At 58.4% G+C, this 17,960-nt stretch overlaps 1 protein-coding gene across 6 annotated transcripts in view; it reads left to right on the top strand.

Moving 5' to 3' along the window:
* Positions 1-15,476, top strand: part of TTYH3 (tweety family member 3) — a 30,156-nt gene extending 14,680 nt beyond the window's left edge. Inside the window, exons 3-15 of one of the 6 annotated variants that reach the window (XM_012731959.1) lie at positions 450-561; positions 717-937; positions 1,133-1,228; positions 2,274-2,346; positions 2,611-2,686; positions 4,547-4,602; positions 5,297-5,389; positions 7,269-7,361; positions 7,556-7,692; positions 9,378-9,551; positions 10,121-10,196; positions 10,949-11,049; positions 13,471-15,476. In XM_012731959.1, coding sequence (XP_012587413.1) covers positions 450-561; positions 717-937; positions 1,133-1,228; positions 2,274-2,346; positions 2,611-2,686; positions 4,547-4,602; positions 5,297-5,389; positions 7,269-7,361; positions 7,556-7,692; positions 9,378-9,551; positions 10,121-10,196; positions 10,949-11,049; positions 13,471-13,519 — 1,357 coding nt within the window. In that variant the 3' untranslated portion in view covers positions 13,520-15,476. Of the gene's footprint in view, positions 1-449; positions 562-716; positions 938-1,132; positions 1,229-2,273; positions 2,347-2,610; positions 2,687-4,546; positions 4,603-5,296; positions 5,390-7,268; positions 7,362-7,555; positions 7,693-9,377; positions 9,552-10,120; positions 10,197-10,948; positions 11,050-12,553 lie in introns of all 6 variants that reach the window. The other 5 variants (XM_012731960.1, XM_012731958.1, XM_012731961.1 and 2 more) reach the window with 5 other exon arrangements.
* Positions 15,477-17,960: the final 2,484 nt, after the last annotated feature.

Here is a 17,960-nt window from a genome sequence, read left to right as displayed (position 1 = left end):
GAGCCGCGGCGACCGAGCAGGCAGCAGGACGAGGCGCCGGGGGCCCGGGGGCAGCTGGCGTGAAAGCGAAAGCGGACAGTGGCACTGGACAGCCTGACCTGCGCCCCCACTGCACGGCCTCTGGCCCGGGCCGGGCGGGTGGCCCTCGGCCAGCCAAGGAGCTCCAGCAGGGAGACGAGACTGGTCTCCGGGCCGCGCTCGGGGCAGCTGGCGTCCGGCGTCCTCGCCCGTAAAGCGCTCCGGGCCTGGCCAGCACCAGCCTTTCCTCTCGGTGAGGGGGCAGCGGCCACTGTCCGCGGCCTGTGCTGCCCGCCCGTGCCGCGGCTCCCCAACGCCCTCTGCTTTACCGATTGTGCGGGCGCCGGACGAGGCTGGTGGGGCGGGACTGGGGAGGGGCGCCCGACTCCGGAGGCCGGGGGCTGCGTCCTCACCCGCCCCGCCCTGTCCAGCGCCGGCATCGCGGTGGGCTTCTACGGCAACGGGGAGACCAGTGACGGCATCCATCGGGCTACCTACTCGCTCCGCCACGCCAACCGCACAGTAGCCGGGGTCCAGGACCGCGTGAGTGACCGCCTGGTGGGAGGGGAGGGCTGTCTGCGTGTCTGTGTCAGCCCAGCGCTCAGGAGGACCTGCGGAGGGGCCGAGGGTGGGTGTGCTGGGGAAGAGCGCCTGCGGGAGCGTGCCCCTGCTCACGCTGCCCGCCGTCCTGGCGGCAGGTGTGGGACACAGCGGCTGCTCTGAACCGCACAGCGGAACCCAGTCTGCAGAGCCTGGAGCGGCAGCTGGCTGCGCGCCCCGAGCCCCTGCGGGCGGTCCAGCGGCTGCAGGGCCTGTTGGAGAAGCTGCTGGGCTACACAGCTACCATTCCGTTTTGGAGGAACTCGGCTGTGTCTCTGGAGGTGCTGGCTGAGCAGGTGGATCTCTATGACTGGTACAGGTGCGGCCCCCTTTGCCCTTACTGGGTTAAGCGTTTTCCACTCTGGGCCTGAGGTCTGTGGGTCTAGAGAGGGCCCCAGACCCCCAGCGGCCAGTGTGTCAGGAGTTCCCCTTACAAGAACTGCCCGTGGCCACCCCTTTGAGTTCTGCCCAGCACCTCTTCTGGGAATGACCCATACCTGCCCTGTGCTTGCAGGTGGCTGGGCTACTTGGGCCTGCTACTTCTTGACGTAGCCATCTGCCTGCTGGTACTGGTTGGCCTCATTCGCAGCTCCAAGGGCATCCTGGTCGGGTGAGTTTGGGCCCTTCAAGCACAGGAATCTGATGAGGTACCCACCGCTCTGCTTCCCCAGTCAATCTTCCCCGTCCCTGCTCCCCAGTCGTGCATCAGTCACAGAGTCAGTCAGAGGATGGAGCTTCCCGTGCTGAGACTCCGCTGTGACATTCCTTCTGTTCCTTTGCCCTGCATGCTGTGGTCAGCATCCTAAGCATGCTCACCCCAGCCATCCTTGGTTTCTTGTGGTGGTGCTCCCAGGGGGTAGTGCATATTGTAACCCTGCGACCTAGACCTTCCCAGTGACCAGGTTCAGGCTGGGGTTCTTGTCCCTCTTTCCTCTCTGTAGGCGGTCTCGCCCCAGTCCTTTCCTTCCTCTTGGGAAGATGTGGAAACAGCTCATCTATAGGGGACCTGTGAGGTCTTGTCACTGTTCCTCACTGAGCAATTAAAACAGCTGTGTCCTGACTCCTACCTGAGCCAGGTGTGCATAGGGACCAGTGAAATGCAAGACCCAATCTGTGTGGCCTTCACAGGCTGTCACATGCCATGAGTCCAAGGTGATAGTGCTGTGGGTAAGTGAAGAGCCAGTGGGCCGGCAGTGGCCGCGAAGGGGGCACTGAAGGGGGACTGGGTGAGCCAGGGGCATTCAGACATGAGGGGGTTGTGAGAAACAGCAGGGAGGCAGATGAGGGCAGGCTCATCTAGGGAGGGGTCAGCATCACAGGCAAAATCCTTGCCTGGTGGTCTCAGCACAGTAGGGCTGAATGGAAGCCAAGACCTCTTGTCTGCCAGGAGAAAACTTGGCAACTATAGGCCTGGGGGCCCATGAAGCTACCTGGCCTCCCAACCAAGCCAAGATCTGCCCTCCGCTCCCCAACTCTGAGCTCTTTGAGTTTCCACCCCACCCCCAGTGGAAGGGAATGTATTTGGAGGAACTGCAGCCCCTATGTGGGCTGGACCCCCAGGTGTGTCCTGGGAACTGACCCTCTGGCTTGCAGATTGGTGGGTAGCAATCCCCACCAGCCTGGGGAGGAGGCTGACTCGCTGTCTTTGCCCCCAGGGTCTGCTTGCTGGGGGTCCTGGCCCTGGTCATCAGCTGGGGAGCCCTGGGCTTGGAGCTGGCTGCATCTGTGGTAAGTGGTAGAAGGGATGAGCAGTTTCTATTTCCTGGACCAGGTGTGGGAGGCTGAGGAAGCCACATTTCTCTTCTTCCATCTCCCCCTGGGATACTGAGGTCCTGAAATGGACGAGCACTTGGCCTGTGGCCTACAGTCCCCTTCCCCCACATTCATCCTCCTGAGCTGAAAGCAGACCCTGGGGAATTAGGCTCGCAAGAGCTGAGGGGTTGGGAAGGCTTAGCTCGGTTACCCCATCTTCCTTGCCCGCACCCACCCTAGGGCTCCAGCGACTTCTGCGTGGATCCTGACACCTATGTGACCAGGATGGTAGAGGAGTACTCGGTGCTGAGTGGGGGTGAGTCTGCGGCTGCATCTGAGCTTGTGCCCCATTGGCTGGGCCGGGGAGACCCAAATGAGCTCAACCTCGTGAGCCCTCCCAGATCAGGAAGCTAGTGAGCAGTTGAGAACACCTTCGACAAGCGGGAGGCCTGGAGAGAAGGACAGGTGACAACTGGGACTCGGGGAGGACATGATGGGGAGCAACAGAGAGAGTGGGCTGCTTCAGAGCAGGCGGTCAGTGTGGCTTGCCAAGGAGATGGTGCTAAAACTGAGCCAGGAAAGGCAAAAGCCCTGAGGCAGAGGCCAACCTGGTGTGTTCAAGAGGCAGAAAAAAAACCAGTTGGGAGAGGAAAAGGTGGGGAGGCCTGCAGGCCAGGTCTCAGCCAGGAATTCAGGCCTTATTCTAGGGGTACATTGGCGGTGGGGAGCAGAAGAGGGACATATATTTACTCTTAAAATCTTCTTTGGGCTGTTAGAGAGATTGGGGGGAAGGTTAAAGAGGGCTGCAGGAGGAGACAGCAGTGGAACAAGGGGGGTGCGGTGAAGGGGAGCCAGTGGACTTGCCAGTAAGTTGATGTCAGGGAGAGAGGAACTGGGGACTTTGGTCCCTAGTTTGAGCAGCTGTTGCAGGGACCATGAACTGGGTTGGGGAGCTGAGAGATCTGGGGTGAGGTGACACATGCTGACATGAGGGAGGCAGGAGAATGTGGTACATTAGTTCAGGGCACAGAATGGAGAATGCGAAGCCCGTTGGTTTCCCTAGTACTAGTACACAGAAGAGATGGACGAGCACTGGGCGCCTTTGAAATGCGGCCCTCACACGCACTGCCCACCCCGCCCCACTTCCTCAGGAAAGCACTGGCATGTAGGCCCTTAGATTTGTGGACGTATACACTCCCCCCTCTCCCCCCAAGGAACCTCAGGAGGGTGGATTGTCTCCTCCCCAGTGGGGCAGGGACAGGCCTGCTCTCGGCTGGTAATAGTTGTCCCTACCACTGGCCTTGGTCCCATCAGCTGCTCCACACTGCTTAGACCTCTTGGGACTTAAACACACACACATAGCCCCAGCGTCAGGTGAGTGTGTGGCCTGCCTGTGGCCACTGTCCACTCCTCATAGGACCAGAGTGCTCACAAGATTATTTCAAGTATGATTCCATTTACAGGTAGCTAGAGCCAAGTGTGGTGCTTTCTGGAACTTTACAGCATATGCTTGATGGAGCCCAGACCCCAAGGCGAGGGCTGCTGGCGTGAGGAGTTACCCTGGGATGTGGCTGACCCTGCCCTCCAGCTAATGTCCCATGCCTCTGTTCTGCGCTGAGACCTAAAGATTCCCCAAGAAGGGGACCTCTGACATGGAAGTGAAGGGCACCCTTAGGGTGCGGAGAGCAGAGTGGGTGACAGGAATTTGGGTTCCAGGGCACCTCCCTCAGCTCCAGCTGGGCTCAGGTCTCGCATGGCTTCAGTGCTAGATTATGATGAACCCCCAGCTCTCATCATTGGACACTGACTCCATACCTCCTTTAATGGGGGTGAGACAGCCCTCACCCTCCAGAGTTAGTCCCTTCCAGGTGTGATGCTCCCTCTGGAGAACTACCCAGGGCTGACATGTTTGGAGGCTTTGCCACCCTCTGTGCCCTGTCTGCTGCTCCAAAGGGAGAGAGAGGCCAAGACTTCCTCCAAGAGAGGATGGTGCACACAGCAGAGACATGGCTTGAAGCAGAGGGTCTGTGTGCCAGCCCAGCCTTCCTGGAGGTCATGGGCATGTACATGTGCGCACATACGTGCGGGCATGACACAGACATACACTCACATACAAGCATGCGTGTAGACACATCAGCTGCCAGAGCCACTAAGCTGCCCTGACCTCTCTCCGCAGACATCCTGCAGTACTACCTGGCCTGCTCGCCCCGTGCCTCCAACCCTTTCCAACAGGTAAGAACTCAGCCTGCTTTTGTCCCTGTGTGTAGAGGCCAGAACTGGGAGTAAGAGCAGAGCCTGAAGCTCATGCCTGTTTGCATGTGCATGAGAGAGGTGCCTTATCAGAGCCCTGGCAGCCCCGCAGCCCTTGGGAGACAGCTGGGTAAACATAGTGTTGACATCACTAATTGCTCCTGGGTCCCACCCTAATTACTTGGGCATAAGCCTTTGGGGGCTTATTTAATGCCCTTTGAGTCCTCAGGACTCCTGTGAGTTCTCTGTGAGTCAGAGCCACTGGTCTGATGAGTATGGAGGGGTTCAGGGATGCCTCACTGTGGGAGGGGCCCTGTGCCCACCCAGTGTAATTTGAAGGAGAACCCGCTAGCCCACTGCCTGTCATTGCACATGACTGTGGAGCTTTCCCGAGTCCTAGAGACAGTTTACCAGCGACAAAGAGGCCATATTTTTCGAGCATCCCGATTGCCTGGCACCTATGGGAGCAGGGGAGGAGTGCCCCACAGAGCGAAGTGCCGTGTACCTACCTGGCCCCGGCACAGCGCACCGCGACAGCCTTTGAAGCCTCAGGCTGGACACCCCTTGGACTGGCAGAAGCCGGGGGCACTGGAACCTGCCTGCCTTGTTGTGACTGGGGACTCAGGAAGTGGAGGTAGCTACCCCCGCTGCAATCAGTGTCCTTTCTATGGAGCAGAAACTGTCGGGCAGCCACAAGGCGCTGGTGGAGATGCAGGACGTGGTGGCCGAGCTCCTGAAGACTGTCCCGAAGGAATACCCAGCCACCAAGGTAAGGGACTGTGGGGAGAGGGGTCTGAGGAGAGCAGCCCCATGCAGTGCGGACACCCCCTTTCCTGCTTCCTTTCTCCTACCCTTTATGCAGAGGCTTCTTTTTAAATCCTCTCGTCTTCCCCTGTATTTTCCCTGGAGGCTTTCAATAAATTTTTTAAAGATTTATTTATTTATTCATACAGAAGTGGGGTACAGGCCGGAGATGCGGAGGGTGAGAGGATTCACCAGGGACAGAGCGGGGAGCAGAACAGGGAGATCGACGAAGTACACTGCTGAGGGGAGCAGCGGGCGGGTCAGGAGAGGTCTGCCGCGCCATGTGGTCACCTCCAGGCAGGCGGGGATCGAACTCATGCGGAAGTGGCTTAAGTTTCTCAGTGCGGTGCTTTAACCCGCTGCGCCACCAGGGAGGGCCCTCAATAAATTTTTAAACATAATTTTCTCCTTTATTTTGAAATGTAGGCATTTTGTGTTTAAAAAAAAAATGGGGGGGAATCGGAACTGGCCCAGGAATAATATAAGACTTCTCACCAGCCTCTGAGCAGATCAGATTCTTAAGGCATGTTTGAGGGGTCCCGTCAGTGACACATCCCATGGATGTGCTTGTGAGGTTTGTGTCAGTACTCACTGCTCCCATGATGGTGTGATCGCCTGATGACACGATCACCTTGTCCTGTTTTGGGAATATGTCCTGGTCAGTAAGTGACACAGGACTACAGCCTGTCTCTGTGGTCTTCTGGGGCCTGGACCCTTATCAATCATGACGTCCTGCCCCCCTGATAGAATCCAGCCTGCCTGGGGCTGGTGTGGTCAGCGGGGAGGGGTACCCTGTGGGAATAACTAGAATCCGAACCCTTACTCTGAAAGTGGCAGACCCTTCTCCAACAAAGTCTTCGCAACTTTTAAATAGGCAGCACGCTGTGAATTATTTTAAAGTCCTTCCTTCACATTTCTGTGAAGTCAGGGCATCCTGTTGATGTTTTGGGGTTCAGTGGGTGGGTAGTCGTATTAGTTTGCTCTGGCCACTGCAAAGCACCACTCACCAGGCGGCTAGACCAGGGGGCTCTGGCAGTCTGGAGGCTAAAGTCGAGGCGGCAGGGAGGGGCTGGCAGGCTGCTTTCTCCTGGGGCGTCCAGGTGTGCAGCTGGCTGCCTTCCCACTGTGTCTTCACACATCTTCCGCTGTGCGCAGAGACACCAGCCTGTTAAGTTGGGGTCCATCCATAGGACCTCACTGTCCATCATCACTTCTTTAAAAGCCCTTTTTTCAGACAGTCACATTCTGAGGTATCGGAGGGTAAATACTCTTAAGATGCATGTGGGAGCACACGGTTCAGCCCCTAGCTCCTAAGTCGTGGTGCCCTGAAGCCCATTTCAGGGTCACAGAGGGTCCCTGGACAGTGCCGTGTTGGGGCTGATGGCTGCCACTGTCAGCCCCCAGGTGCTTCTGTGAGATCACCTTTCGGTGGGTGGGGTCGGTGCAGACGGAGGTGTCTGCACGCTCCCACACCCCACGCGCCGTGCAGCAGACACACTATGGGATAGCACCAAGTGTTTTGGATATTGTTTCGTCACCTAAAATAATGAAGGTTTTTCCTTGTTTTTAACTGCTCCTTAAATATGTGATTTTTACAAGAACCAACCCTGTGTCAGAAGACGCGTGTTTGCTGTCCCCCGTTACCGTTAAGGGACCAGGTCTGGTGTCACCATCGCTAAGAGGCCACGATCCTCAGGGCCTGTGTGGGGACTGCAGGGGCCTAGGGTTGTTTTGCTGGCAGGGTGTGGGGCAGACTGAGATGCGGGCTTCCCCGGGTGGGAGCTGTGTCAGGCTCAGGAGTCTCCCTCCTGAGCGTTGTTCTGACCTTGTGTGCTGTCCCCCAGGACCCCCTCCTCCATGTTCAGGAGGTGCTGAACGGCACAGAGGTGAACCTACAGCACCTCACTGCCCTGGTGGACTGCCGCAGCCTGCATCTGGTGAGAGCTGCCCCCAAGAGCTGGGCCTACAGCAGGGTGGGGGCAGAGGGCAATGCCGGGGGCAGGGTGGCTGCTGGGAACCCATCCACAGGCGGGGGCGGGCAGGCCCTGCTGAGGGCAGCGCTGAGGCTGCAGCAAGCTCCTCACGCCCTGCCTTCCTGTCTCTCCGCTTTCCATCTGCCACCCGGCTTCAGGATTACGTGCAGGCCCTGACAGGCTTCTGCTATGATGGTGTCGAGGGCCTCATCTACCTGGCCCTCTTCTCCTTTGTCACAGCACTCATGTTCAGCTCCATCGTCTGCAGCGTCCCACACACCTGGCAGCAGAAGAGGTGAGGGGCTCAGAAAGGTCCTGGTGCCTGTCCCAGGCACACAGGATGCTTTAGGGACACCTTTGGTTTGCCTCGTGAACATCCCGTGCCCTAGTCTCCAGAGACATGAACAAACACCTTCTCGCCTCTAAGTCTCTTCAGTGCCACTGAGGCTGGTGGGTCTGAAGGGAGTAGCCCATCTCACAGGTGGAAAACTCAGCCTGGGAGCACACCCAACCCAGCTGACTCGAGTCTGGAGCAGACAGGATACCCAGGGGTTTCCTGTATCCTCATTCTGACTCTGTTCGCCTCTGACTGACTAGCCTTCCTCACCTCTGACTGACTAGCCTCAAAATATCTCATCCATCTCCCCACTGCTAGGCACACGTTTGCAGGGCTGAGGGTGGAGAGACACTCTGATTTGCTGTCAGGACTTGAAACTTGTGCAGGGCAGGCTCCAGGTAGCCCAGGCCTCCATGTCCCACTCAGTTGGGTGACCAATATGGCACCCTTGCCTCAGTCTCCCCAGTCAGTACTAGGTTGAGTGTGTTGGAAGTACTGGGCCCCTTCTCTTGCTTGGGTCCTCACAGTGCATCTCCAAGACCTACCACCTCCCTTCTAATGTGGGGTATGGGTGCTTGTTGGTGGCCCAGCCTGCATGGCAAGGAGCTCAGCTTAGAACTCCTTTCTCGGTTTGAGTTTCTACACTTGTTTTCTATTGTAATGATGACAGTGATGGCGCTGGTGGTGACGATGGTGATGACAGCAGTGACAGTGATAATATTGGTAAGGGTTGGTAAGGGTTGGCAGTGGCAACAGCGATGGCAGCTACAGAGTGGCTAAGAGCCCGGCCCTGGGACCGCATAACCTGGATTCAGGTCCTGACTCTCCCTTTGCATATTTTATGGCTGCCATCTGGTCCTCAGTTTTCCTAATTGAAATGGGGTTGTAAGAGAATACACCCCCCAGGACCGGTGTGTACCACTGCGTAGAAGGGCTCAGCCCTGGGCTTGGCTGGCAACCAGCACTCAGCTGACCTCACTACAGGGCCGTGGTGAAGGAGCTCTCTGCTCAAGGTCACCGGCTGGTGTTGAGGAGTGGAAGCGACCTAGGTCTGATGCACCTGTGTTGTGACCACCAGGAGTCCCACCTGGAGTCCCATCTGAGACCAGGCATGCTAAGGCGTGGGAGTGCAGAGAGTCCTAGCCCAGCTCTCACCTCGTCCTGCAGCTCCTGAATGGAGTAAGAAGCAGAAAACCAGAGGGGAGTAGAGCTGGGAGGACTAGGCTGAGGGCACCCAAGGATGCAAAGTGGCCTGGGACTTGGGCTTTTTGGAGGAACCAGCCTGGGGACTCAGGCCTCTCAAAGCAGGTGGGTCTCGGGCTTCAGATCTACTGGGGGCTCAGGCCTCTGGGGCTAGGCTGGACCAGTAGAGCCAAAGGCAGGTACTCTACCTCCAGGCACTTCCAAAGTCCCCTGGGAGGAACTCCAACCCCTCTTTAAGCAGTGTGCCCGTGTGTAAGGCCTGGCACGGGGTCAGTACCCCTGTCTTACAGAGGAAGCCCACAGTCCCTGGGTGAGGAAGGGGCTGAGCCAGGATTGGGACCAGGTGTTTCCACACCAGAGACGCACCCCGCCCTCGTGGGTCTTGTGGCCTGCTGCCTCCAGTCAGGCCCTGAGCCTATGCTGGGTATCCTTTCCTGCAGAGGCCCGGATGAAGATGGGGAGGAGGAAGCTGCCCCAGGGCCTCGGCAGGCACACGACAGCCTCTACCGTGTCCACATGCCCAGCTTGTACAGCTGTGGCAGCAGTTATGGCAGCGAGAACAGCATCCCAGCCGCCGCCCACACTGTCAGCAACGCCCCGGTCACTGAGTACATGTGAGTCCTGGAGGTGGGCCTCGGGCACGACAGGCAGAGCCAAGGCCCTGGGGCAGGGACTGCACAGGGGAGCTCACTGGGGGAATTGGGTGGGGCCTGCAGGCCCTGAGCTGGGGCCCAGTCCTGGGACTAGTGAGCGAGAAAGGCGAGGGCCCGAGCAGCACAGTGCTGGAGCAGCAGCAGCGTCGGCAAGCTGGAGTCCCAGGCGCCAGCCGGGAGGAGGGGCCGAGGGACAGCTGAGGGGCTGCCCGGGCTTTGGGTGGGGCCAGCCTAGCACTGATGACTCCTGTTCCCAGGCACACTTGGGGCAGGCCACTCGGTCAGGTAGAGGGTCTGGTCTGTGGTGAGTGGGCATCCAGGCAGAAGGGCTCTGTCTATACTGAGGTAGGCAGCCACCCCAGGCCCCTTGCTGTCGGGCCAAGTTCAGGGGAACCCCCTAAGTCCTTGCTAGTGGGTAGTGTCCAGAATGATTAGGGTGCACATTGGGTCTGCCAGCTCCAGAGTGGGAGCTGAGAGCTGAGGCCACAGTGGGCAGCCGCCACTCAGCCCCTTTTCTCTTCATGCCACAGGAGCCAGAATGCCAACTTCCAGAATCCCCGCTGTGAGAACACCCCCCTCATCGGGCGTGAGTCCCCGCCGCCTTCAGTAAGTTTTGGAACAGGAGGCTGGGTGGGGGCCTGGGCCCTGGGTCGGGGCGCTGTTCTGTGCCTTGGTGGTTGATGTGACTCTCGAGGGCGCTGCGGGCAGCTGTAAACCCCCCAGTGCTAGGGGCCTCTGCGGGTGTCCAGCACGAGTCAGCGCTGGTGGACTCACAGGCTCCTCTCAGCTGACCTTGAGGCGTCCCGGGGCCAGAGTGGGAAGCCAGGGGCCAGCTGCCTGGCAGGTCAGCTCAGGTCCAAGAGGCTCTTGGCACGAGTCCTGACCTCTTCCTTCCCAGTCTTGCTACCTTTCTCTTCCTGAGCACAACCTGAATCTCAGCCTGAGGCTGTCCTTGCCCTGGCCTAGTGTGAGGGTGAGACTCAGGGGTGCAACACAGAAGAGAGAGGACAGGGTGGCTTGGTACCACAGACAAGGACCTTGCACAGAGACTGGGGGTCCTGACAGCTTTCCTTGGAAGTGTGGGCCACAAAGGACAGGGCCAGAGGCTGAAGGTCACCTTGCCTCAGAAACACCTGCCTGCATGGTAGCCCCATTGTGCTCTGCAGGGCAGAGCTGACCGGGGTGACCTGGACCAGGGGCTGAGAGGGCTCCCACACTGTCCATCATGCTCAGGCTGCCCTCATTGACACTCTGCTCCACCCCCCATGGCCTGCCCCGGATTGGGCCCCGTGCTGGCGTTGAGGCCACACTCTCTCTCTCTCTCTCCCTCAAATCCCTCCCACCCTGGGCCCTCCTAGCGCTATCTGGCTGCCCTGGACTCTGGCAGCCATGCGGGCTGGCAGTTTAAGCCCATGGACAGTGCCCGAACGCTGTGGTGGCCGTGCCCTCAGAGTGACAGGTACTGACCTACCTCGGTCCCCTGCCTGCCCGCCTGCATCTCCATGCCTCATGCCCTCGCTCACTGCTACCCTTCACCAGTGCTGACCTTGGGCCCATCTGCTGTGCTTCAGCACCAGCTCAGCACACCACCCACCGGGTCAGCTCCCGGCCAGCATAGGCCGGTGGACTTCGTGGCCCCAGCCTAGCCTCAGAAACCTCGAGTACTGGTCCCAGACCTGTTGCCCTCACATCTGGGCCGGTGAGGCCCCTGCACAGGGCCCTCTCCCCTCCCAGCCCAGCTGCAGGTGGCCCTAGACTGTCTTGGCACCACCCACTCAGTTACCCATGTATGTCTACCGCAGTGCCTGGGCTTGGCGGTGGGGGGTGAGCACAGGCGAGCTTAGACCCCGGGGTAGAGCAGGCTTGGCCCTGGTGGTGCCACCCTGCATGTCTGAGAGCACATACAGGGGTGTGCATTCGAATGCACAAGCTGCTCCCCAAGTCCCTCGTCCCCCCAACCCCTGCTGCATGCCTGTGAATGGCACGGCTCCCCAGTGCCCGCTGCTCTTCCCAGCACACCCCCAATGGTCGCTGCAGCCTTCTCCCTACCAGGTATTCGGAGGGGGCTCTCAGGGACCAGGGACATTGTCCCTTCTGGTCTGGAAACTGGTATGGGGACATGAGTTGCCGGAGATGGGTGGGGTCAGCGTGTGGCTCTGGGGTCAACCAGCCAGGTCCCTTACCGCTGGCAGTCACGGTACCTGCCTTTGTCCCGGTGGGCATGGGGCCCTTTGCACACTCCCGGTGCACCACGCAGAGCCTCCGTGCTTCAGATTGGATGGATACGAGGTGGTCGAGATGTGCAGGCCGTCCTTGCCCCCAGCTGGCTCTTGCCCCCGCATCCATGACTTGGGGGTTCCCACCTGGGTGGGCATCAATGTTACCCAACCTGAGGGGTCTGTGTAGTTTGGGGTCCTCCTTAACCTGGGCGGAACAGCTGTGAGAGACCTCATGACTCCGTGCACTTGGGTGATGACCCTGCCTGTCAGTCCTCAGGGACTTTGAAACTGCCCGGGACACAGCCTGACCCACCTTTGCACTAGCCTCGGCTGGCTTCTTGCAGGGGGAGGAGGTCTCGCTGTGGCCTTAGCCTAGTTCTGGTAGGCAGCTGGAGTGTGGCCTTTCAGGGTCCTGGGTGTGTGGGGTGCAGTTGGGGAACCTGCACGCTCTGGCTTTTGGGGAGGCAAAAACCTGCCTGGTCTGGCCTGGCCCCCACATGCCAGCAGTGGGAATGAGGCTGAGGTACTCAGCCCTCTGGGGGAGGAGATTGTTCCCTGTCCTGAGTCTGGGGCCTGGGGAGCACGCCTCTGCTCTGGTGCCCTGGGGCCAGCTCTTGCTCAGGAGTCCAGCTTTGTCAGCTGTGCCACCATACTGTCCTGCCTGGGGTGCTCCGGCTCACCCCTCTGAGGCCCTGCTGTGCTCAGTGCCTTGCTGACCAGCTGCCTCCCCTTGTCTTCCTCCAGTACACCTCCAGCATGAGAGCCAAATACCTCGCCACGAGCCAGCCTCGCCCCGACTCCAGCAGCAGTGGCCACTAGACTGCCGGCCGGCTACCTGCCCATGTGCCAATCGCCCCACTCCTCCCTGTGCCAGCACTGCCGCTTGCTCCATGGCCATCCGCCGGACCCTCCACACCTACGCCAGGCCCACTGTGGGCCCCTCTGCAGCCCCCCTCTCTTCCTGCAGGGGCGTGGAGACACCCAGCATGAGTCCCAGGCTGGTGGAGACACAGGTCTCTGGCCCGTACTCTTCCTTGGGGTGCACACCTGGACAGCGGCCCCCGCCCTCCTCTGGGCCAGGCCCCACCGTGCTGTGTCCCTGATGCTTCCTCTGCAGCACGCTCACCTTCTGGACCCCTGCAGTCTCCACAGCTCTCCCCCACCTGTGCTTCCCTCCTGCAGCTGCTGCTTGTCCCTTACCTTCGATGCTTCCTCGCGTCACTTCTTAGCTCGCAGGCACCGGCTTCTGAAGGGACAGCAGTGTGTCATTGTTCGCCCTCCCGTGGCTCCTCCATGAGCCTCTGCAGCTCCTCTTCCCGCACCTGACCCTAGCCCCACCCCCTACAATTGCCAGAAGCTTCTTAGGGGAATGTCCACATTTCCTGCCCCTCGCCCCCAGCATTACTCTCTCCCCCAGTGCTCACCCAGCCCATGGCACCGGGCCCCCAAAATGGTAGGACCTGGCCAAGCCCAGGTCACTTGCCCAGTGCCAGCCCCCTTCTTGGTGCCAAATCCCTTCCCCCACCTCCAGAGACCTGGCAGCTTCCTCTGGTTTGTGTTTGTTTTTTTTTTTTTGCACTGACCACATTTGTCATCTCTAGGGCAGGCGGGCCTGAGGGCCGAGCAGCTCTCCCTTCTCAGTTCCATTTCCACCAGGACAGGTGCCGTGTCCTAGGACCCAGCTGTGGGACGGGACTGAGCTGGCTGTGACTGAGCCTTCGGCCCCTGCTGCCCCTCTTGGGACTAACCACTAACCTCGCCCCAGCCTCCGCTGACACCCTATCAGCGAATGTGACCCCGAGATGAGGCCTGGGACAGCCGGCTGGGAGTCGGACTGAAGTAGCCATTTCTTCTCGGGGTGCTGCTGGGGTGGGGCTGTGACCATCAGGCAGCCTGAGGGTCCTAGAGGCCTCTCCGTGGGCCGGTGCTGCCCCAGGAGGGCCCTGTCCTCAGGAACGAAGGTCCCTGGGGCTGGCGGAGGTCCCTACAACCTCCGTCCCTCCCTGTGAAGTGGGAACGAGGCTTCCCTAAGGTGCTTTTGGCTTTAGTGTACAATGTTTGCTGAGTTTACTGCCGTGAGGTTGGAGCCGCCCCCACACCAGGACGGGAAGGTTCTTCAGCCCCAGCCCTGGCCTGGCCAGCTTGAGGTGAAGAAGCCAGGCCAGGAGTAGCAGCCAGCTGGGGTCCCAACACACGTGGGCAGTGGCCCTGCAGTTTACAGACCTGTGGGCTCTTCCAGAGCAGTGGGCAGTGCCCTTCCCTGGGCAGCCCGGGAAGAGGCCATCTTCCTTTCTTCATGCTGGTGTCTGGGACCAATAAGATGAGGGGAAGGCGAGCGCCAGGCCATATCTTCCCCAACCTGGGGGGCAGCCTCTACCCTGGAGGGAGTGGGGGGGGGCAAACTCAGGGGTGTCCCAGGTGGCCTGGGGCCCCAGCCTTGAATCTGAGCCCCCGGGCATGACCAGACCTCACCTGAGGGTACTCTGGCCCGGGCCCCCGGCAGCCACGCCAACCTGCCTGGTCTTGCCTCTGGGTTCTGCCCAGACGCTGGGTCAGGAGGGAGGCGCCAGGGTGTCTGCCATGCCTGCTGCCACTGCTCAGAAGCACAAACTGGGCTGCCCGCAGTGGCTGCGGCAAGGCCGCCAGCAATGTGAATGTACATAGCATGAGAGGCGGCACCACCCGGGAGGGGTGGCCTTATTTCGCCTCGGGAGTCCCACCGTCATGTGCTTGTGTGCCCGCCCCGTCTGTGACTTCACCCAAGTTCTACTCACAGAGGCTGAATAAAAGAAAAGGGGTTCAAACCCAAGCCTCCATCCATGGAGGGGAAGAAGGTCCTGCTATTGGTTTTCTTTTTGGTCTGAGTTTTTGGGGCCTCCTTCCTGACCACCTCCTCCCAGTGACCTCCACATTCACTCCCACCCCTGCACTAGTGAGCCTTGCTCCCCTCAGGTCCTGTGGCATCTTGTCGGGATTGGAGGCCTTGGGCTGGGAGAGAGGGGCCTCGGTGTGAGCGGGAGGTGTGTCTAGCAGGGGTCCCTGGCTCAGGGGTCCACTCCCCCCGGGGGTCCTCCTGGCCTGGTGTGGCACGGTTTGGGTGGGGGAGGGCGTGTGGTTGGAAGCCCCTGACGTGTCCTGCCACATCCATCCACCCCATCTCACTATGCAATTCTAGTCCAAGCACCACTCCCTCCCTCCAGCACCCCCAGCCCAGGCCCAGGAGGGGGGGTGGTTGGCAGCCTCCAGGCCCCGCTGGGGTGTGGACAGGAACCAGGGCCTTGCGTGTGGGGTTTTGTTCTGTTTAACCATGGTTGTGTGCCGTACCACTTTATATTTGTTATATATAATAAATCTATATGATTTTTGTTAAGCCTCTGAACTTCTCCAGCTCCCCTCCTGGCCCTTTCGCCCACCCCCGAAGTGTGAGTTAATGTCGCCAGTGGGGAGCTGAGACCTGGGCTAGGTGTCGTTTTTTCCTCCAACCTCCTTGGGGCCATGGCTGTATGTGCTGTCGCTGTGTTTTCAGTTTTTTTTAGACTGGGTTTGGGGTTTGATTTTTATTTCTTTGGGGGCTTTATTTTTCTTGGCAAACTAAAAATCTTGTCCATGTAATTTCTGTGGTTTCTATTCAGCTTGGGTTTCATGTTTTAAAATAAACACATTTTAAAAAAACAAAAAGACTTTCTCCTGAGGTGTTTTGGTTCACATCCAACTGTCAGGATAGGGTAGCTGCTTGCTGGGGGCCGAGTGCCACCCGCTGGACCCTAGCAGGAGTCCAGGACCACAGTCTGGGGAGTGGTGGGGTCAGGGGTGTGTGGGGTGGGACAGGCAGAGTCTGAAGCAGGTCTGTTGCAAAACATCCTCCTGTAAGAACCTGCACAGTGCCAGCCTGCATCATTTAAGGTTAATTGGTATCTCCGGCCGACCCCCCACATGAGCCTCTCAGATGGGCAGTGTGGGCACCCTCCTCTTTCCAGATGAGTAACATCTAGGAGAAGTTATGACCTGGGGTAGCCAACCCAGGGGCCACATGCAGTGCTTGAGCTGCACAGGCACACTTCTACCCAGAGCACTTCTCTGTTGAGCCCCTCAAGAGTTCCTATGAGTGGTCCTGAGGTCTGGGGTCCTGGAGACATGAAGAGTTTTTTTGTTTTTTTTTTAATTTATTTATGCACACAGAACTCTGGGGTACAGGCCAGAGGTAAAGGAGCAATGAGAAAATTCACCAGAGACGGAGTGGGGAACAGAACAGGCAGATCGACAAAGTACACTGCTGAGGGGACAGTGGGCGGGTCAGGAGAGGTCTGCCACGCCATGTGGGTCACCTCTGGGGTCGGGGATCGAACTCACACTGAAGTGGCTGTGGCTCACTTGTGCTGCGCTTTAACCCGCTGCACCACCAGGATGGGCCAAGAAGACTTTTTTATATTGTGTCACTTGATGGAGAAGAGAACCAGGAGACTTAAGACCAGCAAGCCTTAGGGACATTTCCTCAGAGGGGATTACAATAATCATCCCACGTTGGCTCCTGGGACACTTTGCATCTGACTTTCGGGCCATACCTGGGTGACAAATGACCTGAAACTTGTCTCAGCGTGCCCACTGCACACAGGTTAGCGACTGGAGGAGGCCAGTTGGAGAAAGCTGGAGGGGCTGTGCCGTTGTGCTGTGGGCCTGTCTGGGCACCTGGCTCACTCTTTGTTTTTTCTTTTTTGTTTTTTTCTAAGGATTTATTTGTGCATACAGAACTGGGGTACAGGCCAGAGGTGCAAGGGTGGTCAGAGGCTTCACCAGAGACAGAGTGGGGAGCAGAACAGGCCAACTGACAAAGTACACTGCTGAGGGGAGCAGCGGGGGGGCCAGGAGAGGTCTGCCGCGCCATGTGGTCACCTCCGGGGCAGGCGGGGATCGAACTCATGCTGAAGAGGCTTTAGCTTCTCAGTTCTGTGCTTTAACCCGCTGCGCCACCAGGGAGGGCCTCACTCTTTGTTTTTAACTAATAGAAAAGTAGTTGAGCACACGGTTGGTGGTTGAGCACTGAGTCAGTGGTTGTTAAGAGGGTCGGGTTTTTTTGTTTAATGCTTACACAACTGGGGTACAGGCCAGATATGTGGTTGGTGAGAGGATTCACCAGAGACAGAGCGGGGAGCAGAACAGGCAGTTTGACTAAATACACTGAGGACAATGGGAGGATCAGGAGAGGTCTGCCACGCCATGTGGGTCAGCTCCCTGGCCGGGGATCGAACTCGTGCTAAAGTGGCTTCTAAGAACTTCATACTGTGGTGCTTTAACCCATTGCACCACCAGGGACAGCCCCAGGTGTCAATTTTTAAGAGATGTCAACAATGCCTCTCCACTTCCGATGCCAGCAGAACACACAGATGTAACTTCCCAGAAGTGACCACAAAAGATAGGATGTAGGCAAGGAAGCTGGAGTCTGCTGTGGCTCTTTCTAACCCTCTCGTCAAGGGTTGTGGTTTCGAGTCCTGTGCTGGGTGGGCATCTTATTGCCAGAGAGAGGTATCGCAGCTACAACCTGAGTGTGAGAACACAGGCAAGCCCCACAGCACAAGCACACGTAGCCAGGTAATGTGAGGACAGGGAGATTATAGTGCCATGGCCACAATTAAGGAATGTCACCAGACGGCACAAAGAACAGATCTTCCCCTAACGTCTCCAGAGGGAGAGTAGTGTGCACCTCATGATACTTCATCTTTAGCCTAGTGAATTGGATGTTGGACATCTGACCTCCAGACCCGTGAATACATTTCTGTGGTTTTAAGCCACCAAATTTGTTACAGAGACCATAAGAAACAGCACAGGAAGTACTCGCTAAGCACTAATGGAACGAGTAGAGCGTTCCATGCACCTATGATGTCCACTTAGCTGCAGCCTTGCTGTATCTAGTCCGACTGCACTGTCCCTGTGGAGGCCCAGGTCTGTCACTGACCTCAGCTTTCTTTCCAGAAGCCCAGTGATTTTTACCCCAAATGCACCTTTGAACAATGAAATTGGGGGTGTTCTGGGGGCCTACATATGTCATTCTTAAAGTTCCTTGGATGATTTTTTAAAAGATTTATTTATGCATACAGAACTGGGGTACAGGCCAGAGGTGGGGGGCAGGTGAGAGGATTCACCAGAGACAGAGTGT

Source organism: Condylura cristata, unplaced genomic scaffold (assembly GCF_000260355.1).
Source record: "Condylura cristata isolate star-nosed mole 26May11 unplaced genomic scaffold, ConCri1.0 scaffold00032, whole genome shotgun sequence".
NCBI lineage: Eukaryota > Metazoa > Chordata > Mammalia > Eulipotyphla > Talpidae > Condylura > Condylura cristata.
This window is presented reverse-complemented; position numbering and strand designations above follow the sequence as displayed.